This window comes from Pteronotus mesoamericanus, unplaced genomic scaffold, assembly GCF_021234165.1.
Source record: "Pteronotus mesoamericanus isolate MK-2021 breed Mesoamerican mustached bat unplaced genomic scaffold, CSHL_Meso_final contig_20, whole genome shotgun sequence".
Classification (NCBI taxonomy): Eukaryota; Metazoa; Chordata; class Mammalia; order Chiroptera; family Mormoopidae; genus Pteronotus; species Pteronotus mesoamericanus.
In genome coordinates, this window is record NW_026555085.1 from 32,950,388 (window position 1) to 32,977,568 (window position 27,181).

A 27,181-nucleotide genomic window follows, 5' to 3' on the forward strand; every position below is an offset into this window, starting at 1 on the left:
TAGAAAAAAGCCATTGATCAGTTGTTTTCTTTCTACTCACCCAAACACCTTTCTTTTTAAAACTAATATAAAACAAATTTTTTTAAATTTGCCTTCATATTAATATTCTCAACAATGTATTATATTGAGATGTGTTATTGTAAGTCTCAGACAGCAGTGAAGGTTTTTATCTTGTCATTTCAGAAAATAGAAAATCCTGATGAACTGGCAGAACTTATAAATATGAATCTTGCACAACTTTGCTCACTTCTAATGGCTTTATGGGGACAATTTCTGGAAGTTATAACACTACACGAAGAACTACGATTATTATTAGCACAGGAGAACCATACTTTCAGGGTAAGTTAAGTAAAGTGATGTTAGAGTATTTTAATGAGTATTATCATTTATCTTCAGAAATTTCTTATGAATGAAAAGCCTTATATTTACCTCATATGTTGATAAATTATGAAAAGAGATATTGTGTTATTGTTTGATCTGTGAAGAGAAAACAATACAGTTGAGTGTATGACCTAACTGGTCACCACCCCTGCTGGTAAGAAAAACCATCTACATGTAAATAAAAGAAAAATATATGATACTAATTGGCCTGGGGACCCAAGAATAGGAAATATATATTAGAAACAGAAATCAGGAACTAGAAAGGCATCTCAAACTAATATAGAATATTTACTGTTCTATATACTGTTCAAATTGTGTGCCCATTTTCCTATAGGATTACCATTCTTTTTTTGATTGATTCATAATAGTTTTCTATGTATTCTAAATACTGGTCCCATGTTGATTTATAAATAGATCTCACATATGTTTGTTGTGGGGTTTTTTTTTCACTGTCTTTAAGCAGTTTTTTTTTTCTGAACTAGAGGTCTTAATTTTAGTATAGATGGAACTAAAGAGAAAGGCCAGACATAGACATATCCATATTTGGATATAATATATTCAGATTGACAAGGAAAAGTTGAGATTTTCAATAAATGATCTGGAACAGTTGGGTATCCATGTAGAAGAAAATATATAAAATTCAACCAGGTGAATTTAAGATGAATATGAAAGTCAAATTTGTCAGGCTTCTAAAATATAACAGAATTCATTCAAGAGTTACAAAAAGAGTATACAATACTCCCATATACTCTTCCTCAAAATCATAAATTATTATTTTTGCATATTTGCTTATTATATTCTTTTATAGATAAGGTACATATATGTGGACCATTTGATAGTTATAAACATTGTGCCCTTTTAACCCTAAATACTTCAGGGTATATATATAATTTTTTTTAATTTTTAAATCATTTTATTTTTCAATTACAGTTGACATATATTATATATATGTTTCAGGTATACACCCTAGTGATTAGACATTACATAACTTAGTAATCATCCTGATAAATCTCACATGCTTCTGAAATCATACATAGTTAATAGAATATTGTCTGTATTCCCTATGCTGTACTTTACATCCCCACAACTATTCTTAACAACCACATTGTACTTAATCCTTTCATGTTCTTCACCCATCCTCCCAATGTACCTCCCATCTGGCAGCCATCAAAATGTTCTCAGTATCTGAATCTTCTTCTGTTCTGCTTGTTTATTTTATTTTTTAGATTCCACTGTTGATAGATATGTATTTATTGCCATTTTACTGTTCAAATTTTTTATTTTCATTTTTTCTTCTTAAAACAAGATCCTTTAATATGTCATATAATATTGGTTTGGTGCTGATGAACTCCTAGCTTTTGCTTGTCTGGGAAGCTTTCTATCTGTCCTTCAATTCTAAGTGATAGTTCTGCTGGATAGAGTAATCTCGATTGTAGGTCCTTGCTTTTCATCACTTTGAATATTTCTTGCCATTCCCTTCTGACCTGCAAGATTTCCATTGAGACATCAGCTGACAGTCTTATGGGAGCTCCCTTGTAGGTAACTAACTGCTTCTCTCTTGCTGTTTTAAAGATTCTCTTTTTGTCTTTAACCTCTGGCACATTAATTATGGTGTGTCTTGGTGTGGACCTCTTTGGGTTCATCTTGTTTGGGACTCTCTGTCGTTCCTGGACTTGTATGTCTATCTCTGTCACCAAGTTAGGGAAGTTTTCTGGCATTTTTTATATTCAAATAGGTTTGCAATTTCTTGTTCTTTCTCTTCTTCCAGCACACCCATGATACAAATGTTGCTATGCTTGACGTTGTACCAGAGACTCCTTACGCTATCCTCTTTTTTTTTTTTTTTTGGAATCGTTTTTCTTCTTGCTGTTTTCATTGGGTGTTTTTTGCTTCCTTATATTCCGTATCTCCAATTTGATTCTCAGCATCTCTTCTGCTGCTGATTTCCTGCAATTACTCTTCATTTTAGTTGGTATATCCTTCATTTCTGACTGCTCCTTTTTTATGCTCTTGATGTTCTCCCTAAGTTCATTGAGCATCCTTATGACCAGTGTTTTGAACTCTGCATCTAATAGGTTGCTTGTCTCCATTTTGTTTAGTTTTTTTTCTGAAGTTTTGTTCTGTTTTTTCATTTGGGCCATGTTTCTTTGTCTCCTCATTTTGGCAGCCTCCCTGTGTATATTTGTGTGTATTACATAGAGTTACCAGATCTCCCGGGCTTGGTAGAGTGGCTTAACATAATAAGTGTTCTCTAGGATCCAGTGGCACAGCCTCCCCAATCCCTCAAGCTGAGCACAAGATGTATGCCCTTATGTGGGCTATGTATCCCATCCTCTTATAGTTGAGCCTTGATTGCTTTTGGCACAGCAGTGGGAGGGATTTACTCCCAGGTCAGTCAGCTGCAAGGACTGGCTGCAGTCACCAACCTCCACCCATCATGGAGGATCAGTTCTGCAGGGACCCACCCCTTCAGTGTGTTGCTTGTGGAGATGGTTCGGTGGTAATGCTTCATGGCCTGAAGCTGTCCACTGGCAGCACTGACTCTGGAGCTTCCTGGGTGTACAGGTCAAGGTCAGTCACTGCCTGTGTTCAGTCCAAGGCCACCAGGCATATGCTCCAAAGCGAACCGCAGATGGCTAGTACTTGTGCTGGGCTGGTAGGTGCCCGGGTAAGGCCAGCTGTTAGTGAAGGCCAGCTGCTGCTGATACCAGCCAGGGTCACTTAATGAGAGGTATGGGACATGCAAAGGCCAGATGTTGTTTGAGAGATTTTAGGAAAATCTGAAGGAGTAGCCACTGGAGATAACTTCAGTGGGCCTGAAATTTGGATAGGACAGGGCCTCTGGGAATTACCAGGGCAGGGCAAACAGTGTGAACCGGGTGGATGGAGTCTCATATATGGCACCGCCTGCTGACTATATCGGGAGAGGGCTCATAAAAGGGACAGTGGCCTTGCCAGCACTCTGTCTGGGACAAAGCTGCCCCCAGCTCCCGCCCTGATGCCAGACAATTCAGTTCCTAGCTGAATACCTCTGGCGCCTTTCACACTGCTGCTCCAGCACTGGAGCTTAGAGGGTGTGAGTCCAAGTCCATGTGTATGGCCCTTTAAGAGGAGCTATCTAGGATCACCAGCCCTCTGTGTCCTTAATTCCCACTGGTTTTTGCACCCAGAAGTTATGGGGATGTCTCTTCTTGGCACTGGAACCCTGGGCTGGAGGACTTGTTGTGGGGCTGGAACCCCTAGCTCCTGCAGCTGACATAGCCCTCCTGATTTTAATCTGTCACACCTGGGTGTGGGACTGTCCCATTCCTTGTCTCTGCCCCACCTACTAGTCTTGATGTAACTTCTTTAATTCCCTAGTCGTAGGGCTTCCATTCAGCCAGATTTCAGGCAGTTCTGAATGATGGTTCTGTAGATTTTTGTAATTTTGACATGGTTGTGGAAGGAGCTGAGTACCACATTTATCTATGCCACTGTCTTAACAGGAAGTCTCACTGCAGGGTATATTGACTAAGAACAAAGATAGTCTCTTAACCACAAGCGAAATGAGCAATTCTAATACTGATACAGTACTGTTACCTCATGTACAATTCATTTTTAAATTTTATCAATTGTCCTAATAATGTAACCCCTTTTTTCATTTCCCAGGGTCAAATTTACGACCACATATTACATTCAATTGTCGTATTTCTTTAATTTTTTTTTAGACTCATTTAATCTGGAATAATTATTTTTGTGTGTCTCATGACTTTGACTTTTTTTGATAATATGAAGTCTTTATTTTTGTTTATTTTTTATTAAATTTATTGGGAAGACATTGGTTAATAGAGTGCTAGAGGTTTCAAGTGTACATTACCATGATATGCAATCTGTATAATGCATGTGTGCCCAAAGTCAAATCATCTTCCTTCACCATATATTTGGCTCCCTTTACCATCTACCATCCCCCGACCCTCTACCCCCTGGTAACCGCCATACTGTTGTCTCTCTGTGTCTCTGAGTTTCAGTTTAAATCCTACATATGGGTAAAATCATATGGGTCTTAGCCTTTTCTGACTGATCTGTTTCACTTAGAATATTCTCAAGGTCCATTCATGCTGTTGCAAGTAGCAATGTTTCATTTTTTTCTATGGGCGATTGAAATAAATACATCTATCTATTCCTTCATTTTCTGTATATGAAACAATATACTAGCCAATGAGAGGACAACATATACCACCACCAACTGGAGAAAATTACAGCCTACCAATTTGTTTGGCAACCTAACGTCTCTTGCATAAAAATCTTCAACTTAATGTAATGCATATAAACAAAACTATTATTAAGTATACATTAATTATGTTGTCTCAGATTTAGCTATTGTTATTTTTTCTTGCTCAAAAGTCCAAGAAATTGAGCGCCAGTCCATAGTCAGTATTCTTCTGAAATAAAGACCGGAGATAGTTCCTGTCCATGACTTGCCATGTTTTATATCAGGTGACTTTGAAATCCTGAATTAGAGATTGGCACTGAACCCAAAGCCAGTCATCTACAGCATTTACATGAGGAAAATTAGTCGTTTTTAAGGCGGCCTGCTGCATAAACTATGCCAATATGGGGCATTTTCTATTAAAAGAACGACTAACATGTTCAGATTGTTTCTCTTGAGTAACTGAAACATGAACCACACAAGAAGAGACACAGGTGAGCAGTGGCAGAAACCAAGAGAAAGAGGATTATAGGGAAAAGTCATGAGACAGCAGAACGAATAAACCAATTATCATAGAGTAGGGATGAGAGTGAAAAGGGTTAAAGGCAAAGCAGAGAGAGTCAGAGAGAGAGAGGAACATGAGAATGGAAGAATGGCCAGAAAGGGGAACAACAAAAGTTTGTTGCTGAAACAACAGCTACTAGATTGATATTAGGATATTAATCTATTTTGTTAATCCCTAAATGGCAATGAACAGCATTCTAATTTTAGAAGAACTGGCTGTTTGGATACAGCATCATTTCCTCAGATGGCTTTCCTGTATATCCTTATAAAAATCCTGCATGGCCTAAGATAACCTGAGTATATCTTTATCTCTTGCTAATCAATACCTTTCATTTCCAGAATTATGTTTCTTTATTTCTATATATATGAATTTCCTAGTTTTCTTTTTGTCTTTGGTATCTACCTTACCTTCATTGTGATTAGGACCTGGTCTGTATGATTTCAGATCTTTAATATTCTTTGAGACTTGGTTTATTTTATGCCAGAATGTATATTCCTCAGGTTGCTAGGTTAAGTTTATAAATCATTTTGTTTATATTTTTCATATTTTTAATGACTTACCAACGATCAAGAAAAATGTGTTAAAATCTCCCTGAATGATTGAGTTTGTTCTTATTTGCTGTTACCAGATAGTAAGTGGCAGAAACAGTGTTCAAACCCAGGCAGTATGGCTAAATAGTTTGTTCTTCACCACTTGATATTTTACCTCTCAAAATAGAGAAGAAAATGATAGCAAGGACCAAAGGCAACTTTATAACATTATACTTTACTACGGAGCTGAGTTGTCCTGGGTGGAACAGGAACAGAAAGTATATTTAGTAGTCAGAAAGCTGCTGGTAAACACAACTTTGAAAAAAAGGAGAAAGAAAGGAGGCCAAGACAAAAATTAGTATCAGAAACTAAACTGCCAAAGTTAAACTATGAAATTTTACCTATGGTTTCTCTTTATCACCCCATTCCAGATACTAATTTAGGGCCTGTTTAACTCCTAAAGGAATCAAGGAGGGGTAATTAAGACTCCACTGAGAGAGTGCCCTAATGTTACTTAACCAGAGACAATAAACCTTGCCCTGCTCTGCCCTGCTGTATATCACAAAACTGTAGAAATGGTAGCATACTTTGTCCTTTGCCTCCCATTTGTGTAATTCAGCAGGAACTTTTCTCATATGGAATATCAGTATTCTGATAATGCATTGCTAAGGCTACAAAATCAAAGCAGTCTAAGGGTCATTCATTGTTTGTACAGGGATAGATATGGCTATAATGGAGTCTACAGGCTGTCTGATAATGTATTTAGAAGCCACAAAGTTGCATCATGTCACAGAAGTGACCCTATAATGTGGACTCTCTCCCCTTGTTGATTTAAAAGCAAATAGTGAAGGCATGAGTTAGACTAAAAAGAGAAAATGTAAATCTCTGCTTGAAAAGAAAAATTTAATGAACTAGCTCAATATTGGTTCAACTGTATTACTTCATATCAAGAAGAAATGAATAAATTCCTAGAAACTTAGAAACTACCAAGAGTGAGTCATGAAGAAATGAGAATTTTGAAGAGAGCAATAATCAAAAATCTCCCAAGAAAGAAAAGGTCAGGAACAAGTGGTTTGCTGGAGAATTCTACCAAACATGTAAAGAAGAATTAATACCAATCTTTCTCAAACTGTTCTAAAAAATTTAAGAGTAGGGAACACTCCCAAACTCATAATACAAGTCCAGCATTCCCCTGATACTAAAGCCAGATATGGACACAACAAGGAGACTCTACCATACCAATACCCCTTATCAATATAGCTGCAAAAATTCTTAACAAAATATTAGCAAACCAAATCCAGCAAATTAAAAGGTTCCTATTCCATGATCCTTTATCATAGTATTTATTCCTAGGATGCAAGGATGATTCAGCATCTGCAAATCATTAAACGTGACATATTGACACATCACATTAATAGAATGAAAAATAAAGGTTATTTGCTCATCTCAGTAGATGCAGAAAAAGTATTTGAAAAGTATAATATCTACAGGTCTACCACAAATAAAACCCCTTTTTATTACAAAGTCTTTTATTACAAAATCATAAGTGGGTAATTCTGAACATAACAATATCACACTCAAGCACACCATATAACATTTTAGGTGAAATGTTCAAATTAGAACTATAGACTACTACACTCATGTTATTACCCTATCAACCACACTCAAGCTGGTATTACTTCTGCTGGACCCTATATTTTTATACGTGGCCTTTTTACTCTCTTCATAGTGTCCTTTGAGGCATAAGAGCTGAGTTTAGGAAGAAAAGTTTTAAATCCATTTTTTTTCCAGTTAAAGGGTCTTATAAATTAAGGCCTATATAGTCAACACTTATTTTTGTTAAAAAAAAATTCTTAAGATTTTATTTATTTTTAGAGGAGGGAAGGGAGGGAGAAAGAGAGGGAGAGAAACATCAATGTGTAGTTGCCTCTCAGGTGCCCCCTACTGGGGACCTGGCCCACAACCAAGGGATGTGCCCTGCCTGGGAATTGAACAGGTGACCCTTTAGTTTGCAGCCAATGCTCAGTCCACTGAGCCACACCAGCCAGGGATTTTGGTGAAATTTTTAACAGTGCAACACAACTCTTTAATTGAGAGAAAGTATTGTGTTTATGGCTCCTACCGAATACCGTTTTCTTGGAATCATTAATTTATTAATGTTTGGGAAAATCCACACGGTGAGGAGAAGAGGATTTTTAAATCTAAATTTACTTAATGCATATATCTATGTTACAGTAGGCACTCATGTCTGATATCAGTATGTATTTGATTATTTAAAAATTTATAGTCTTCAGAGGCTTAACACAGAAACTTTGCATTCAAGAGATCTAAATTTTATGAACTCCAATATAAGCTTCCTGAACTATAATTGATAACATATTTTAAAAACCAGGCCTAAAATCTAATACCTGCTTCTACTGTTTAACAGATTAACTGGTGAAAAAAAAAAAAGAATGCATTCTGTATCTTTAATCAATATTGGCACATATATAAGGTGAGTTTTCTTCGCCCTTAAAAATTACCTTGCTGCTAAAGTCCTCAACAAAATATTTGCAAACCAAATCCAGTAATACATTAAAAAGGTCATACACCATCATCAAGTGGGATTTATTCCGGGGATGTAAGGTTTGTACAATATTTGTAAATCAGTAAATGTAATACACATAAACAAAATGAAAGGTAGAGATCACATGATCATATCAGTAGATGAAGAAAAGGTATTTTAGGGCCAAGATGGAAGTGTAGGTAGATACACTTTGCCTCCTTAGCACAACCAAAAGAAGGCAACAGCAAATTTAAAAACAAAACAAAAAATAACCAGAACTGCCAGAAAATCAAACTGTATGGAAGTCTGACAACCAAGGAGATAAAGAAGAAACATTCATCCAGGCTGGGAGGAGGGGCGGAGATGGGCAGCTGGGATGGAGAGGACACGCAGCAAGGCTGCGGCTGGTGGACCAGGCAGTCCCACATTTGCAAGCGGATAAATTGTGAAGAAAAGCTGGGAAGCAAGATAGACCATGGAACCCAGGGTTCCAGTGTGGGAAAAGGTAACCTCAAAATCTCTGCCTGTAAACACCTATGGGGAGGGACTGGGGCAGCAGGAGAAACTCCCAGCCTCACAGGAGAATTCATTGGAGAGACCTGTGGGGTCCTAGAACGTACACAAACCCACTCTCCTGGGAATCAGCACCAGAAGGGCCCAATTTGCTTGTGGGTAGTCGGGGAAGTGACTGAAAGCCTGCCAAGAGCCAAGCAAGCAGCATTGCTCCCTCTCGAACACTGCCCCCACATACACAGCGACCAGGGTTGCCCTGCCCTGGCAAATACCTAAGGCTCTGTCCCTCCCAATGTAGGCACACTGAGACAAAGAAATATGGCCCAAATGAAAGAACAGATCAAAGCTCCGAAAATAGAACTAAATGATGAAAAGATAGCCAACCTATGAGATGAACAGTTCAAAACACTGGTAACTTGGATGCCCACTGAATTGGTTGAGTATGGTCGCAAAATGGAGGGAAAAAATGAAGGCTATGCAAAGTGAAATAAAGAAAAATATATAGGGAACCAACAATAAAGGGAAGGAAACCTGGACTCAAACCAATGATTGGGAGCGGAAGGAAAAGATAAACATTCAACCAGAGCAGAATGAGGAAACAAGAATTCAGAAAAATGAGGAGCAGCTTGGGGACTTCTGGGACGACTTTAAACGTTCCAACACCCAAATCATAAGGGTGCCAGAAGGAGAAGAAGAAGAGCAAGAAATTGAACACTTACTTGAAAAAATAATGGAGAATTTCCCCAACCTGGTGAAGGAAATAGACTTCCAGGAGATCCAGGAAGCTCAGAGAGTCCCAAGGAAGCACACACCAAGGCACCTCATAATTACATTACCCAAGATTAAAGATAAGGAGAGAATGTTAAAAACAGCAAGAGAAAAGGAGACAGTTACTACAGAGGAGTTCCCATAAGACTATCAGCTGATTTCTCAAAAGAAACCTTGCAGGCAAGAAGGGGCTGGCAAAAAGTATTCAAAGTCATGAAAGACAAGGACCTACATCCAAGATTACTCTATTCAGCAAAACTATCATTTAGAATGGAGGGGCAGGTAAAGTGCTTCCCAGATAAGGTAAAGTTAAAAGAGTTCTTCATCACCAAACCCTTATTATATGAAAAGGTAAAGGGACTTATCTAAGAAAAAGATGAAGATCAAAAACTATAGACAGTAAAATAACAACTGAATCTAGAAACAAAAACAGATGGAGATTAGAGGGGAGGGAAAGAGGGAAGGGGAAGAATGGGGGGAAAGGTACAGGGAATAAGCAGCATAAATCGTAGGTACAAAATAGGCAGGAGGAGGTTAAGAATAGTATAGGAAATGGAGAAGCCAAAGAAGTTATATGTACGACCTGTGGACATGAACTAAGGCGGGGGGGGCGGTGAGAATAATGGGGAGGAGAAAAATGGGACAACTGTAATAGCATAATCAATAAAATATATTTTTTAAAAAAAGAAAAGGCATTTAATAAAATAGTCAATAATGATTTATCTGATAAGGGGTTAATTTTCAAAATTTATAAAGAACTTACACAACTCAACAACAAGAAAACAACTCAAAAAGTGGGCAAAGGACCTGAATAGACATTTATCCAAAGAGGACATAAATATGGCCAATAGACATCAAAAGATGCTCAACATTTGTAATCATCAGATAAATGCATGTGGGAGCCACAATGAGATACTGCCTCATACCTGTCAGAATGGCTATCAAAAAATCAAACAAGTTTTGGCACGGATGTGAAGAAAAGGGAACCCTTTTGCATTGTTGGTAGGAATGCAGATTATTGCAACCACTGTGAAAAGCAGTATGGAGTTACCTCAAAAAATTAAAAATGTACCTACCTTATGACCTGGTGATTCCACTTTTGGGAAATACCCAAAGAAACCCAAAACACTAATATGAAAGTATATCTGCACCGTGTGTTCATTGCAGCATTCTTTACAATAGCGATCTGTTAAGCAGCCCAAATGCCCATCAATAGATGAGTGGATAAAAAGGCAGTGGTACATGTACACAATGGACCTGGAGAATATTATGCTAAGTGAAATGTACCAGTAAAAAATTATCTTGCAATAAAAAATGATAAAGTTACTTCCTATTTAAGTTACTGAGAGCTCTCCCTACGTTATTTTGAACAAAAAAAATAAAGGCAAAAACACACTGTCTTTAAGGTAACAAAATTAAAGTCAAAGATTAGGGTAATGTAAAACATGATGGCAAATGAAAGAAACTGTCTGCTTAAGTAAGTCACTTTAAAGAGCATGCCAAAACAAAATGCTCAGAGAATGGAATCACTAAAGTTTTTATCACTGTTTGAAAAATACTTAGAGAAGGCGTGTTAGCGTGAAATACCTCAGTGATAGTGTTTTAGATGTTTTTAGAGATCACCTGACAAAATCAGTAAAAAAGGTAGTCAAAGGTGGGTACACGCATGTAGGCATTATCCCTGGGAATTGGACTTTACACTGGCAAGTGTTGAATATCAATGTAAACAAATTTTGTGAAGATTCTTTAAAACCAAAGTAATATGTTATTGTGATCACAAATATACCCTTACCAAACCAATGAAAAAAAGTGTAGTGTTACACTATTGACTTGGCATAAAATCTCTGCACTATACATGGACTGAAAAATGGCTGTATCTCCAAACACTTGAACTAAGTGAGGATGTGTTCATTGGTGAATTTAATCTTGAAAAATAAAATCCTACAGAATTAGGATTATATGATCTAGGAAATTTAACAATTCATTTTTTTAAAATACTCGAGATATGCTTAAAAAGAGGAAGGAAGGGAGAGAAAGAACATTGATTTGAGAAAAACAGCAATCAGTTGCCCCCACACACACCCCAAAGAGGGATTGACCCCACAACCTAAGTATTTATCCCTACCAGGAATCAAACCAGCAACCTTTTGGTATACGGGATGATGCTCCAACCAACTGAGCTACCTGGCCAAGGCAGCAATTCATTTTTGAACTTGATCAAAGTGAGGTAGGCAAGTACACCACCTCCCATTGTTGGTGAAACACAGTAGATGTTAGAAACTACATAACCAAGAGATAGGCAAAGGACATGAGAGGAGTAGAACATGGATGTTAGTGTCTCAACCTACTGGGTGTTAGAATATATGTATTTATCTTCATGTAATGAAGGTTTATTTTTATTTTATTGAGGTAAAGTTTAAATCCAATGAAATATACAAATTTTAAGTGTGCAATCAAATGAGTTTCGACAAATCTGTTCACCTGTGTTACTAACACCCCAGTCAGTGTATAGGACATTTCCATTACTTCAGAAAATTATCTTGTGTTTCTTTTCCATCAATTTTCACACCCCATAAGCAATCCTTGTTCTGATTTCTATCACCAAAATTTACTTTTATCTATATTTAAAGTCCATAAAAATAGATACAGCAATATATATTCTTTCTGTGTCTAGCTTGTTTCACTGAGCATAATTTTTTTAGATTCCCCCATGTTGTTGTATCAGTAACTTTCTTCTTGCTGAGTAATATTCCAGTGTGTAATGTATAAGTCCTTTTATTTTTTTTCTCCTGTTGATGATTTGATTTGTTTTCAGTTTTAGCTATGATGAATAAAGATAATATAAACATTCTTCTACAAATCTTGTTTGCCAAGATGTTTTTATTTTCTGTTTCATTGATCTTTTATATCTCTCTATATCAGCTATTTTCAACCTTTTCCATCTCATGGCACACATAAACTAATTTCTAAAATTCTGTGGCACACCAAAAAATAGACTTTTTTGCCGAGCTGACAAAATATAGGGATAATTTTGATTCATTCACATTAGACAGCTATTGTTTGTTGGCAGTTGTCTTTTTTTTTTTTTTTTTTTTTAATTTGACAGTCTAAGGGGAAAGAGAGTGCCCCTGATAGGTACTGCATGTTTTAAAAATTCTTGTGGCATACCAGTTAGAAATCACTGCTTTATGTTAATAGCACACTAACTTGTTATAATATATATTACTCATATTCTAAGTTTGAATTTGTAAATTTAACATTGTTTCTATGTATGTCTTTGTCCCAAACTGAACTGTGCTGCCGTTGGGTGGCAGTCATACTTTAGTTATGCCCACACAGTACAGTTAATAAGCTTATTCATTACACAGCACAAAAAAGTATGGCAGGATAAAATTTAGAAAGGAAACTTTGTATGGGTGCAGAGAGGAGAGGAAACAGTTTCTGGTAACAGGGATTGTTAATACAAAAGGGAAGAGATAAGTGGTTTGGAGCACAAGATTTGGAATTTCTCAAATTTTTACTTGAATTCCATGTTTATCACTTGCTAGGTATGATATCTTTCGGCCAGGTACTTAATCTCTTTGTGCCCATTTTCGCACTCATGAGGCTTTTATATGGTTTAAATGAAAGAATGGAAATAAACTGCTTATTTAGCACAGAGCCTAGTAGGTAGAATGCTGTCAGGAAATGGTTATCATAGGAAACAGGGAAGGTAGAGAAGGAAAAGCAACTAGCCAGTTTTGCAGGCCCAGCTGCAATTGCACAAATCTACATGACTTCAGACTGCATTTCTTCATATTTTATAGCCCTCAGGGAACACATTTCTAATAGACAGGCAGACCAGTATTTTTCCTCATCTTTACCTTCATGTTAGCAAAAAGAGGCAATTGGACAACATTTGAAATTGAAGACATAACTTGCATCCTCATAGATGCCTCATACCTTCCTGTCCTGACCTCCCTCATTGTCTTGTTCCTCTGAAGACCCAGTCTCATCAGCTTAGGGAAACAAGTGTAATAAGTCAGAAACTCAACTAGCCACATGTTGATAACCAGTAAAATATATCACCAATTCGTTGTATGTTAAGAATCAAAGAACCCTAAATTATATTTTTCTTTAGAAAAGAAAATTAGATGTAATATAATTTCAAGATGTAAAATAGTATCTCCTTCCTGTATCCTCTCAGCAAAACATTTTTCCATCTCCTGTTGCTTCGTACTGTTCCAATAGCTGACAGAACTTTGTTTTGCATAATTAGAAATGAAAAGATCTAAATACAAATATGATGGAAGAAATATTTAATTAGACTCAACCACTATTTACCAAGTACTTGCTTTTGTAACATACCAAGGTATATATCTTGGCAGGTAACAAAAATCATTAAAATATAGTTTCTACTGCAAGGAACATTACACATTAGGAGAGGAAACAATGTTCATATACAGTTATTTTAAGGAAAAATGTTAATGATATAATGGCAATTATAATAGCTTATATTTACGTATACTCTCCAGATTAAATTTTCTTTCATTTATTCTTCAAAATAACTTCATACGGAGAACAAGTATTAAGCAGAATTTGAAAATGAGTCATCCAAGGCTCAAAGGTAAAATGACCAAAGTTACAGTGCCAGTAAGTCAGTTCAGCTGGCATTCGCTTGAATGCCTGACACACAGCATGGTGGAAATGTTATCTGATTCTATCATTTTTTTCCCCCATGTGCTGGGCACTATTTGTTGGACCAGGGATATAGAAGTGAATGAGATAAATAGATCCTTGTCTTCAAGGAAAGTAAATGGTGGATCTGTAATGTAAACCTGAATTTCTCATTTTACATTCTATTGTTTCTTTTATTTCATGCAGTACCAAAATACAGTGCTTTAACAACACTGAGGAGGGAGATTAATTCTCTCAGGGGTGGTTATGGAAGGATTAATGAAGGGTTTTCTTTCTCTATCATTTCATGCCTGAATGATGTTTTTAAAATGTACCATGTTATTCATATTCCCTTTTGGAATTTTTTAGGTACGCAGATTTTCTGAGGCATTCTTTTGTTTTGAACATCCAAGAGAAGCTATCATTGCATACCAGGAACTTCAGTGAGTAGCATAAATCCAAAATTAAAATGATTTTACTTCTTTTTACATTAGATACCTATTTCAGAATTTATCAGTGATAGAATACACTATTTAAAATGAAGAAATTAGGAGAACTTCTTCAGATAGACCCTGTTTAATAAAATTGGGCTTAATCTTATGAATTACTTTTATGGAAGACCCATACTTTATATAAAGGCGTGTGTTGCACTTTATCCCCTCCCCCCATAATCAGATCCATAATACTGTAATCTTGGTAGTCCCAAACAACCCTGGCTGCAGCCTTCTCTTTGGCCATCTTGTATCTTTATTTCCACAGGTCAGAATCTCTTAATGCTCATTATTATATATTAGTTTTCATAAGTAGACTGACTGGCACTGTGTTCTGTTATATCTGCTGCTGAGTATATTTCAATAGGTTTACTTTGGCTTTAAAGAGTATTTAAGGATATTGGTCTGAGCAAAAGAAGTTAGACCTAAAAGAGTAGCTCCTGTATGATTCTATTTATATGAAGTTCTGGAACATGCAAAACTAGGGTGAAAAAGGAACGCGGGTTTCTTGTTGTTGACTTGGGCTAGGAGTTTGGAAAAACATGACAGTACTCTCTGGGTAGATGGAAATAGCCTGTACTAGGTATCCATTTGTCAAATGGCTGAGATTTATATATTTCAATACAGGTGAATTTACCATAACAATTAACTATAAATAGTAACAGTGTGAGGATAAGTAGTGAGTTGGGGGTATAGGTAAAACAAGAAGGGCAAAATGTTAATTGTTGAAACTGAGTGATTAGGTTTATTATACTATTCTGTTTACTATGATTTCTTAAAAATTTCCCATGAGAAAATGTTTTTTAAAAACTGTACTAGAAAGTTATACATCTTGTTTTAAATGGCTATTAATTGTATTCATCAATTTGTGTTAAATACAGCAATAGCAATGAAACACATTTTTTTTTTTCACTACCATCAAAACATTAGTAGGCATTTGAGTTTTCTCCTATATGCCATTCTCAACAAATTAGGAAGTTTGGACATTAAGCATAAATAAGTCACTTTGAAATTACATTTAAAAGTATAGGTGGATATAATAAAAATTAAGTTATTTTTCAACAAACCTTAATTTTATAAGCTAGTAATTTATTGTCAACAGACCATAATTTTCATTTTACCAGTTTTTCTCTAGGAACAAGGAGCTCTTTCATAAGGAGGTTACATCTTGAGGAAGGGGCATAGGAATGGTGAGGGGAAGGGGAATGGGTATAGAATCTGTAAAGTGGAATTAGGTCTAATTTTTTTAAATTACAGTCTGACTTAAGAAATATTTTTCAGTGCTCAGAGTCATCTACAGATGTGCACCGCTATCAAAAATACTTCCTTCTGCAGTTCTCTTCCACCCCTACCTATTGAATGTAGTGAATTAGATGGAGATCTCAATTCATTACCTATAATCTTTGAAGATAGGTATTTAGATTCAGTTATTGAAGGTAAGTATAATCTAACTAAAATATATAAGCTGTTGTGTCATTTTCAGTATATTCTTCCTAATAGTCATAAAACCATTCCTCAATGTAGGTCTATTTCTTTTCCCCTCTAGTTTTATTTATTTTTGAGGATATTAGAAAGTTATAGTCAGAAAAAGTAGTCTTAATCTCGTGAGTTCTCACACCTTGTTTTAAACCTGAATCTTTTTTTCTTTGGATAAAAGACTTAGATGCACCCTGGATGGGAACTCAGAATCTTCAGAGATCAGAGTCCACTAGAATGGATAAATATGAGACTGAAGAAAGATCCATAACTGGACCTTCTAGCCCAGAGGTGAAAGTCAGACCTGCTGGTGCCTCCAGTTTTTGCTATACAGAAGGTGAAAAGCAGCTAACAAAATCTCTAAAAGGAAAGAATGAAGAATCAAATAAATCCAAAGTTAAGGTCACTAAGCTCATGAAAACAATGAAATCTGAAAGTACAAAAAAAGTAATAAAACAGAACTCTAAGGATTCTGTGGTTTTAGTAGGCTACAAATGTTTGAAAAGTACAGCATCAAGTGATCTGTTTACATGCTTTGAAGGCAATCCTTCACATAGTCAGAAGGAAGGTCTGGATCCCACAATATGTGGATATAATTTTGACCTAAAGACCTACATCAGACAGACAAGTCAAAATGAAGCTAGCTATTTGCCAACAAATAGAACTGAACGAAAGTCTCCAGATATTGAAAATATGCAGCCAGACCTTTTTGATCCTTTGAACTCTGGCAGCCTAAATCTTTGTGCAAATTTGTCCATTTCAGGTAAACTTGATATCTCCCAGGACGATAATGAAATTACACAAGTGGAATTCAGTGTGGCAACCAGAAGTTCATCAGATGATTGTCATGATCGTCAAGGAATTCCATCTTCAGGAGTTAGAAATATTGAAGTTAATCCCTGCAATAAAGATTCTTTGAGTGGAGAGAAAACTGTTAAAATAGGACCTTGGACAGAGCTTCAACAAGATGAAATACTTGTGGATAGTTTACAACTAACCAACTTTGAGTCCTTAGAATCTAATGGTAAATCTAAATCTAAAGACTTAACACTCGAAAAGGAAGCTTTGCAGGAAGCAAAGTGTCGTTCTGTTGGAGAATCATTAGCTAAGTTAAGAAGTAATCAGCCTGCTTCTTATACAAAAGAATATCATGTTGTAGTAAGTGGAGATACAATTAAGTTACCAGATACTAATGCTACATATGCCTCATCTAGATTTTCAGATTCAGGTGTTGAAAGTGAACCAAGTTCTTTTGCAACACATCCAAACCCTGATGTAGTGTTTGAATTTATGCAAGGGCAAGGTCCGTACAATAATGAAAGATTATTTCCTCAGCTTTTGATGAAACCTGATTATAATATAAAATTTTCAATAGGAAGTCATTGTACTGAGAGTACAAGTGCTTTAAGTGAAATACAGTCATCTTTGACATCCATAAACTCTCTACCTTCTGATGATGAATTGTCACCTGATGAAAATTCTAAGAAATCTGTTGTACCTGAATGCCATTTAAGTGATAGCAAAACTGTATTAAATCTAGGAACAATTGATTTGCCAAATTGTGATGCCAGTAAAAAGTCAAGTATTGTTTTACAACAGCAGAGTGTCATATTTTCAGGGCATTTGGACAATGAAACTATAGCAATAAACTTTTTAAATTCAAGCACTAAAGACCCTTTACAAATTGTTTTTTCAGATGAAGATACTTCCCGTGATGTGAAAAGTAGTTGCAGCTCCAAACCTATCTTGGACACTGTGTGTAAAGACTCCCAGCGTCCTGATAAATCTAATAACTCTACAGGGACAGCAGTTACGTTAAATTCAAATCTTGTTTGTTTAGGCACCCCTTGTGTTGTTTCAGGTTCCATATCTACAGAAATACAGAAATATAGTAATACAGAAATTAGTGAAGATAGAACTGTGAAAAGAAAAAATAGTGATGCATTAGATCTCAAACAAATAAATTCAGAAGCCCCTACAGTTAAAAGTGAAACTCATCTGGGTACAAGTGACCCTTTTTCAACCAGTCCTGATATGGTAAAACAAGGGCTTGTGGAAAATTATTTTGGCTCTCAAAGTACTACGGATATTTCTGACATATGTGCTATTAGCTACAGCAATTCAGGTAGCCCTCAGAAGGAAACTCCTGGAAAAGGAATTAGTAATCTTCATCAGGAACAGGGTAAAAAGGATGAGGAGGAAGAGCAAGATCAACAGATGGTTCAAAATGGGTATTATGAAGAAACAGATTATTCAGCTTTGGATGGAACAGTAAATGCTTACTATGCAAACAAAGATGCACTAGAAGAAGAAAGACTTATAAAATCTGACAAGTTAAACAGTGAATTTCTAAGGGATGGTATTAATATGCCTGCTGTCTGTACTTCTGGTTGTCTGTCCTTCCCATCTGCACCACAAGAGTCTCCTTGTAGTGTTAAGTATTCTAAAAGTAAATTTGATGCCATTACAAAGCAGCCAAGCAGCACTTCTTACAACTTCACTTCATCAGTTTCCTGGTATGAAAATTCACCAAAACCTCAAATACAAGCGTAAGTAATGAAACACAATAACATGTACTATTAAAAATAGAAACATTTTTAAATTGTATTTTATACTTATGTTATAAATATATATATATTTATTTCTCTGGTTTCTATAATACAGAAAGTTCTTTGATTAGTTAACTCATTATACAGTTTCAGTGAACTCATTGTATAGTTTGACAGACCTGTAATTCCCTGTATGAATGTCCTGTTCTATAGGCTAGATATTCCTGATAGAAATTTTCCACTGGTAGTTTTATGTTAAAAGTATGAAATAACTGCAGTTAAAATCCTTTTTTAAATTAGTACTTATTTGCCCCCATTAACTCCCAGACAAAAGTTAGGTTTTATATTGTTTAGATAGTGAAGAAGGGGTTAATAAAAAGTTCTTAAACTTACTAGACCCAGATTGCCTAGCTAAGTCAGTGGTTTCCAGAATTGAGATTACATGAACTAGTAAAAAAAATATCCAGGAAATTTTGACAATGATGTAGGTTTACTAGCCTGGTAACAGTGTTCAAAATATTCTATTTCTTTACTCCAGATAGAGTTATAATCCCTGGAGCCAAAGGTCTGGGTATGTCTCCAGTAGATTTTTAAAATTCTCAAGGTATTCTGATTATAGACATAATTAAAATCCATAATGCCTAAAGCTAGTGAAACCAGATAGGGGATAACAGCCTATTAGAGAATTACCGTTCCCGAGTCATTAATGAAAAAAATTGTCTATATGTCTTCACCTAGTATATTCTGCTCAGTGTTCATCACCTTTTTTGAGTTTTACTTTTATCAGTCCAAATTATATAATGTTAAAAAATAATTTTTGATGTTTACAATCCCCAAGTTGATTCCAAATATTCCAAATGAGTATATGTCATCAGTTATATTTAATCACATCCCTGACTTGGTTCTTGTCCTTATTGCTATTTTTAGAGAAAAATACAACTAATCCAATCTACCAAATACTGTAACTACTCTTCTGTTTCACTTTGTGAACAGCTCTTTTCCCTTATTTTGATGTAAAATTTAAAAAAGGAGTAAAAGTGACAAGATTTGATTATAGAATAAGCATCAGATTGTCATCTTTCCAGTGCTTCTTCCAGCTTTTCTATGCATTCAATATAAAATTTTGTAAAAAGTGTTAACTCCACCTCTCCTGTTTTCTTAATTTCAAGTTTAGAAGAATATTTTAAGTAATTTCAAATTTAAAATAGTTGTATTTGAACAGAATATGTACTAAAAATAGTAAGGAAAATTAGTCTCTGATTTCTGAATCATTTAGGTCATCCCACATATTTTGATTATTTTAAAAATAAATAATTGCTGGGCTTCCTCTTTTCTGCAATTCCCTAAGTTCAGCAGGTTGTCTTTTTGGTTCTAAAAACTGAATGTAATTTTTGCTTCAGCTTCCTTCAGGCAAAAGAAGAATTGAAGCAACTTAAACTCCCTGGGTTCATGTACAGTGATGTTCCTCTCCTGGCATCCTCAGCCCCCTATTTTAGCATGGAAGAAGAGGAGGGTTCTGAAGATGGAGTACATCTCATTGTCTGTGTGCATGGTTTAGATGGTATGAAACATCCATTGACATAACCCATAGCAACTCAATTACGTTTTCTTTTCCTACTAGATCTCATTTCATTTTATTTAATCTTTGAAGTAAAAACGAAACTTCTTTTAATTGCATAAAATAATTGAATCTTAAATACATTTTAAAGCAGGAATATGCTTAATTGTGCTAAGTATAATAGTAGATTTCTGCCCTGGCTGGTGTGGCTCAGTGGATTGAGCACCGGCCTGGGAACCAAAGGGTCACAGGTTTGATTCCCAGTCAAGGTTCATGCCTGGGTTGTGGGCCAGGTCCCCAGTAGGGGGCACATGAGAGACAACCACACATTGATGTTTCTCTCCCTCTCTTCCTCCCTTCCCCTCTGTCTAAAAATAAATAAAATCTTTTTAAAAAATTTATTAGATATTTTTTAAGTAAATTTTACATGGAACTGCCATCCATGTGCCAATATTTTATTTATTTTAACTTTGGATTTTTTTCTTTTCTCTCTCTGTGTTTTTTTTTTTTTTTAATTTCGTTTTTAAGGTTTTATTTATTTATTTTTAAAAAGAAGGGAAAGGAGGGAGAGAAGGAGAAAAACATCAGTGTGTGGTTGCCTCTCACATGCCCTCAACTGGGGACCTGGCCCGCAGCTAAGCATATGCCCTGACTGGGAATGGAATGGTGACCCTGTGGTTCACAGGCTGGCACTCAGTCCACTGAAGCACACCATCCTGGGCACTGTTACTGTGTTGTTGGTTTTTTTTGCTTTTTGTGTTTTCCAGCTGTTAGTTACCTCATGGCAATCATTTTGTCTCCTTTTGATGGTCTTGCTAGCTCCCTTTTAGCTTGATGCTATAAACCTTATGGGTATCTCAGGACTGGAAAAGTCAATACCTTAGAATTTAAGATGCACTAATTAATTAGGGATTAATTTACATTCTACATTCTGACTTTAGTGCTGTGGTGCTATGACAGCTATTTTGATTACTCAACAGACTTTTTCTTGATTAGGAATTATAGTAGACGATGTCAAATATCTCTAAGAGGGTATTGCTATAATGTTATTCTGTAAGAACAAATTGACAAAAGATTTTATAGGTTACAAAAATACTAAATAGGACTGAGATAGTAAATTCTCATGAAATTGGATTTTTTCTTAAAAAAGAGAAAGAAAACAAACCTGACCCTCAAAAAATAAAATAGCTCCAATACTAACCTCTTCCACCCTAGTAATAAAATTTTCAAAGAATTAGCCCCCTTGGAAAACATCATGATCCAGTAGAATCATTGGCAAAATCTTCTTTGAAATTTTCAAGGCAATATTATCTCTATGTTATATAAAGTTGTTGCAGAATAATAGAAAGAAAGATGGAATGCAGCTTATTTTTGTTTCTTAAAGTTAACCTAACCTTGTTACCAAATCTGAAAAAAGATATCACACCCATAACCCCCCAAAACAGTAGGTCAGTCTGACATAACTATACTTAATAAAATTGTAGCAGCACTGCAGAAAAATAATTAACGAATTAATTTTTTTAATGTTAAAAAAACCTCCAGCAAATAGGATTTAATTCCCAGAATGCAAATATAAGTATATATAAAGAAATTTATTAATAAAATATACTACATCAGCAAATCAAGTAAGGAACTATTGATAAATTCAGTATTCATTCCCAATTATGACAGTTTAACACCAAACTAGCCCTTGATCGTTTATGTGATTAAACATACATATTTCCACTCAGTGAGAAACATACTTAGTAGTGAAACACTAGAGGAGTTCCTTTTAAAATCAGGAATAAAGATTACCTCTGTCGGTGCATGAAATACCTAAAAGATAATATATATATATTAGAAGGGTAAAAATGCAGCAATTGATAATAATATGTTTATTCCTAAGTAAACCAAAGGAATTAGCTAAAAGGCCACTAATTTTTAAAGATAATAATGATTTTTATATTTATTATCTATATTATAAATATCTCAATTTTGTATTATATAATATCTATAATATTTACTATTTCAAGATATTTTTTAAGTTAGTAATTAAAATAAACTATCCTAGATTATTTAAGTGGATTTTTATTTCCATTTATCCATATCAGTACCACCAAGTGAAAGTCAGCAGGTTAAGTCTAAATCTAAAATGCATTCAAGGTTTGTGATCCTCTAGTCTAGAGTAGGAATGGTAAGGAGTACTTCAGTCAGTCCTTCACAGTTACTATAGGCAGCAGTCACCACAAGTGAGTGCTAACAGTTGAAAACACTGTTAGGTGGGAAAGTGAAAACATTGATGTTGACCAAAACCTAAGAAACAAAACTGTTGAAAGATACTGTCTCGCTAATGGAAATCAGCTTTGAAATAAAAATTGAAGATTCTGTTTCGCAGTGTACTATCTATTCATAACCGGCATGATCATACCTTTTACTTTATCTTCTCTTTTAGACATTTTTTTTTTTTCCTAGGTAACAGTGCAGATCTGCGATTAGTAAAAACTTATATTGAACTTGGATTGCCAGGGGGAAGAATTGATTTTCTTATGTCTGAGAGAAATCAGGTACAATATCACACTGTTTTCAGTGGAAGCAAATAATTTTATACTATTTCTACCTAAATATTTGATTACTACAAAATGCCCGTTAGTAGTAGAAATAACTTTTTTGAAATAATTTTTCTAATTTCTATAAAATTTAACATTAATGCATATCCCTAGGAAGTAAAAATGTTTTATATTTCTATTTATGACCTCTTCACATGTGTAGATTTTCTAGAATGTCACATTTCTATGCAAATACTTTATTAATTAAATTATTACAAATTAAATTATAGTAGTGGGCTAAATAGTTAAACAACTAAATGAAGTGTTATAAAGAGTATTGAACCTTTTTTCCTAGAAATTCACTTGTTTTGCTCATTTTAATATAATTAATATTATAGTCACCAAATTCCCTAAGAAAACTGGTGTTAACCATATTTTCAGTACCTAAATTAAAAGTAATGTTTGTAGTCACGTTTTCATGTGATTATACATACTCAGTATGTAATGTGTCTGTTTTGCTTTTGTTTAGAATGATACTTTTGCTGATTTTGATAGCATGACTGATCGCCTTCTGGATGAGATAATACAATATATTCAGATATATAGTCTAACAATCTCAAAAATAAGGTAACTTCTATAAAATTACACAACTATTTTTATATCTCCATGAATTATAGAAAAATTAAACAATTTGTGATAGTTTTGTTGTCCTATTCTGAATATAGGAGACAACTCAAAGAGAAAATAAAGAAAAAAATTAAAAGATTTTAGGGAAAGACCACATTTTGTATGATTCTGTTTATATGAATTGTCCAAAATTAGCTAATTTATAGAAAGAAGATTAGCAATTGCTTACAGCTGGGATAGGTGGGAGGTAGATGAGAGCTAAAGGTTACATGGTTTCCTTTTGAGGTGGTGAAAATGTTATAAAATTCCTTGAAGTATGGCTGCACAACTCTGTGAATACACTAAAAAACATTGAATTGTACACTTTAAATGGCTGCATTGTATGGTATGTGAATTATATATCAAAAAAGCTGTTACCAAAAAGAAAGGTTTTAGGGAAATGGGTATATATAAACAAGTAAAACAATAAAACATTTTCAAGTTTTATGACTCTACTTTATGATTTAGTTTTCCACAAGCAAGAGATGATTATCAAACCAGCGTCTCATTATTTCATTGGCTACTGTGGATATACATGGGAGAAAAAATACTTGTTTCTTCTGGTCCATTAGGAATTAAATAAAAAGTCAAAACTAGTCTTCCTTCCTCAAAAAGAAGAAACTGATTACCTTTATATCCCAACTAGGTTAGAGGAAGAAGCTGGCTCTGTATATTATAGGCTTTTGTACAGTTTGTTTCCAGTCTGAAATATACAGTAGGGACTAAGAAAAGAGATAAATGGGTTTCTATTTGAAGTCTTTTAAAAAAAAAAAAATTCTGTTAAAAATGGGAAGAAATGCAAGTACGTTTGGAGGGAGGAGAAATTATTTTCTTGTTCTAATTCTCTTCATTTAAAGATTTTAAAATACTCTATTTACTAAACTTTCTACAGGGATCTTGTACTTTTTATTCATTTATTTGATGAGAAAATAATATTTGTAATATTTTCAATCATCAACAAAAGTATTCCCTCTTTCAGATTAGATTGTCAATTATAATCACCCATTATCCAAAAGCTTGACCTGGTTGATGAAAAACTATAAGTTACCATCATAACTCTCACCCCACAGCTTTAGGAACATCAGTTTGGAAGGGAAGTTTGTCCTGAACTTCTCACTAGTTACACGTGTAAGCCAGTGTTCAGACAGCTTTCATTTCTTTCATTGTTAATTGTCCCCACAGATGCATTTAATATCTATTGTAAAATAATGCTAAGTAAAGAGCCTCTTTTGATTTAAACTATTCCTTAATAAAGATGAAGTGCTTTATAATTATTAGTTTTTCTTTTGGCATGATCTTAGACTTACAGTAGGGAACTGTACATGTTTTACTTGTACCTTGAAAGTACTTAGTCAAAGAACTTGTGCACTGTTGAGTGTGGACCAGAGAATAAGAGAAACAGGTATATAATTTCTTGTAAGTCACCCTTTATAGGTACAAATTCATTATTTTTGTTTTAAATCATTATTTAAGTAATTACTTATGTGCCTAAGGAGGCAAATTTGTCATCTAGTCAACACATTCTTCCTTTTAAAATGTATGTATTTCTAAGCAATTACAAACTATAAAATTTTCTATATGATACCTTGTTTCCATAGAGTAAGCATTTAAATTACATAGTAGGAACTTCCTACTACATTCACATTTTCCCTTCAAAATGTAAGTTATTACCTTCTTTGAAAGTATCCAACTGTCATTTTAAAATGTATTAGAAATTTTTAAATTCTTAGTATTTCATATCTATGTATAGTGATATCACCTTGATACTTGTTTTCAAAACTAATACTATGAGAGAAATGTCATTTTTTTTCTCTTGAAGCTTTATTGGACATTCATTGGGCAATTTAATAATCCGTTCAGTGCTTACAAGACCAAGGTTTAAATATTACCTCAACAAACTTCATACATTTCTGTCTCTTTCTGGACCTCACCTTGGTACACTCTACAATAGCAGTGCTCTTGTTAATACAGGTGAGAAGTTTTATTGTTCAGTATAGAAAATACGGCATGGGGAGAAAATTGTAGTCAAGTTTAATTTTTTTGTGTTTTAGAACCCAACTTGTCACATACTTGGAATGTCATGAAACAAAAGATATAGCTGTTTTCTATTTTGTCATGTACATGAAATAAGCTCATAAGTCACTTCAGGAAATATATTGAGATGGTATTTGTAAAAAATCACTAGAGCATTTTTTATTACTATATTTTCAGTAAATATTTAATAAACAGGCTACTCTGTTTTTCCATTAGTTGAGCAGATAAATAAATATAAATATTTAATATAGAGTTATAAAATATTTTATATAAATGTTGACTCTGATTTTGATTTGATAACAAAGGGATGTTATAAGGAAATGAATTCTAAAATTTTTAATTAAATTAAAATGAAAGTTAAGAGTCCATTTGGATTAGAATGTTCTCACTAACAAAGATCTCACTTTATTTGCTTTTATTTGGTTTTGTTTTCCCTGAGATTTTTAAAAAATATTTTTTATAGTTTAGTTAATTGATTCCCATTGAGAAGATAAATTAGATTTCATTCTGGTTTTTTTATTTTTCCACTGAGCCTTAAAACTCTTAATTTTATGTTTTCTTTCACTTCTTTCATTGACAAAGAAACCAAACCATTTTGCTTTGTATCCCATTTCAAATGTTTGTATTCAAAATATAACTAGTTCTATATTTCTATAGTTTGGAAAAGAGGACATGAGAAAAATGAAATCCCTAAATAATAAATATAGAACCCAATATAAATAAGATGCAGTCTGAATTTCTTCACTAAGTTTTCCCCCATATAGGCTTACAGTAATCAGATTTAATCAATTAAAGGGTTTTTTCTTCATCTGTCTTCCCTTCTGTATTATCAAAGCACCAAAAGTAGAAGTTAATATTCCACAATCTTAAAAACCAGTTCCAGAGTGATTAGGGTTTCACATGAAGAAAGATACATTTACATATTGGTAACTGATAATATAATGAATTACAATTAAATATAAAAGTTAACTTATGTTTGGCAATTACTAGAAAACATTAACCAATTTCTCATTCTAAGAGTTTTTATATAATTAGTCTACCATAACTTAACTGTAATTATCTGTAAAGACTGAGTGCTTAGGCATTTGATTCTACTACTGTGTTTGAAGTGTTATCTCCCTCTGCTGCTTTATAATTTGAACAAATATATCTAAAGGTACAAATTTCCTAGATTTGTTCTTCATAGGCCACTATCTGTTTTATTATTTATTGAGAAAGAAATAGCAAGCCCTCTTTCAACCATCATTAACCTATGGTTAACCTATATGTGTACATGTATATTTATATTTGTTATAAAAAAATGGAAAAATTTTGTAAATATATTTATTAGCCAACAAAATGCTAATTTGAAATAAAATATATATTAAAATTAATAACCTTGTCATATGTTAGCATATATTTCCAGTTATGCTCACATATCATTTATAACTCTCTAGGTCTATGGTTTATGCAGAAATGGAAAAAATCAGGTTCTCTTTTGCAGTTGACATGTCGAGATCATTCAGATCCTCGCCAAACTTTCTTATACAAGCTTAGTAATAAAGCAGGTAAGTATATAGTAACAGTTTTCAAAACATTCACTTGCAAATCTTTTTTATAATAAGCCTCTAGCAAATAAATTATCAACATGTCTTTCTGGTGATTAAAAAGTATTAGTCAATTATAATTTCTCAGTAATGAAATAACAAACTCACAATTAAAACTAAGCAGTTGTTAGCATGGTTTAATTTTTTCA

The 27,181-nt window shown here is 34.3% G+C and overlaps 1 protein-coding gene across 7 annotated transcripts in view; it reads left to right on the top strand.

Moving 5' to 3' along the window:
- Positions 1 to 27,181, top strand: part of FAM135A (family with sequence similarity 135 member A) — a 100,484-nt gene that overhangs the window by 57,568 nt on the left and 15,735 nt on the right. For 4 of the 7 annotated variants that reach the window (XM_054569556.1, XM_054569555.1, XM_054569557.1 and 1 more), the window contains 9 exons: positions 184 to 339; positions 14,517 to 14,590; positions 15,920 to 16,074; positions 16,296 to 18,663; positions 20,064 to 20,224; positions 22,673 to 22,764; positions 23,276 to 23,373; positions 25,232 to 25,383; positions 26,883 to 26,993. In XM_054569556.1, the coding sequence (XP_054425531.1) occupies positions 184 to 339; positions 14,517 to 14,590; positions 15,920 to 16,074; positions 16,296 to 18,663; positions 20,064 to 20,224; positions 22,673 to 22,764; positions 23,276 to 23,373; positions 25,232 to 25,383; positions 26,883 to 26,993 (3,367 nt within the window). Of the gene's footprint in view, positions 1 to 183; positions 340 to 14,516; positions 14,591 to 15,919; positions 16,075 to 16,295; positions 18,664 to 20,063; positions 20,225 to 22,672; positions 22,765 to 23,275; positions 23,374 to 25,231; positions 25,384 to 26,882; positions 26,994 to 27,181 lie in introns of those variants that run through there. The other 3 variants (XM_054569560.1, XM_054569561.1, XM_054569562.1) reach the window with 2 other exon arrangements.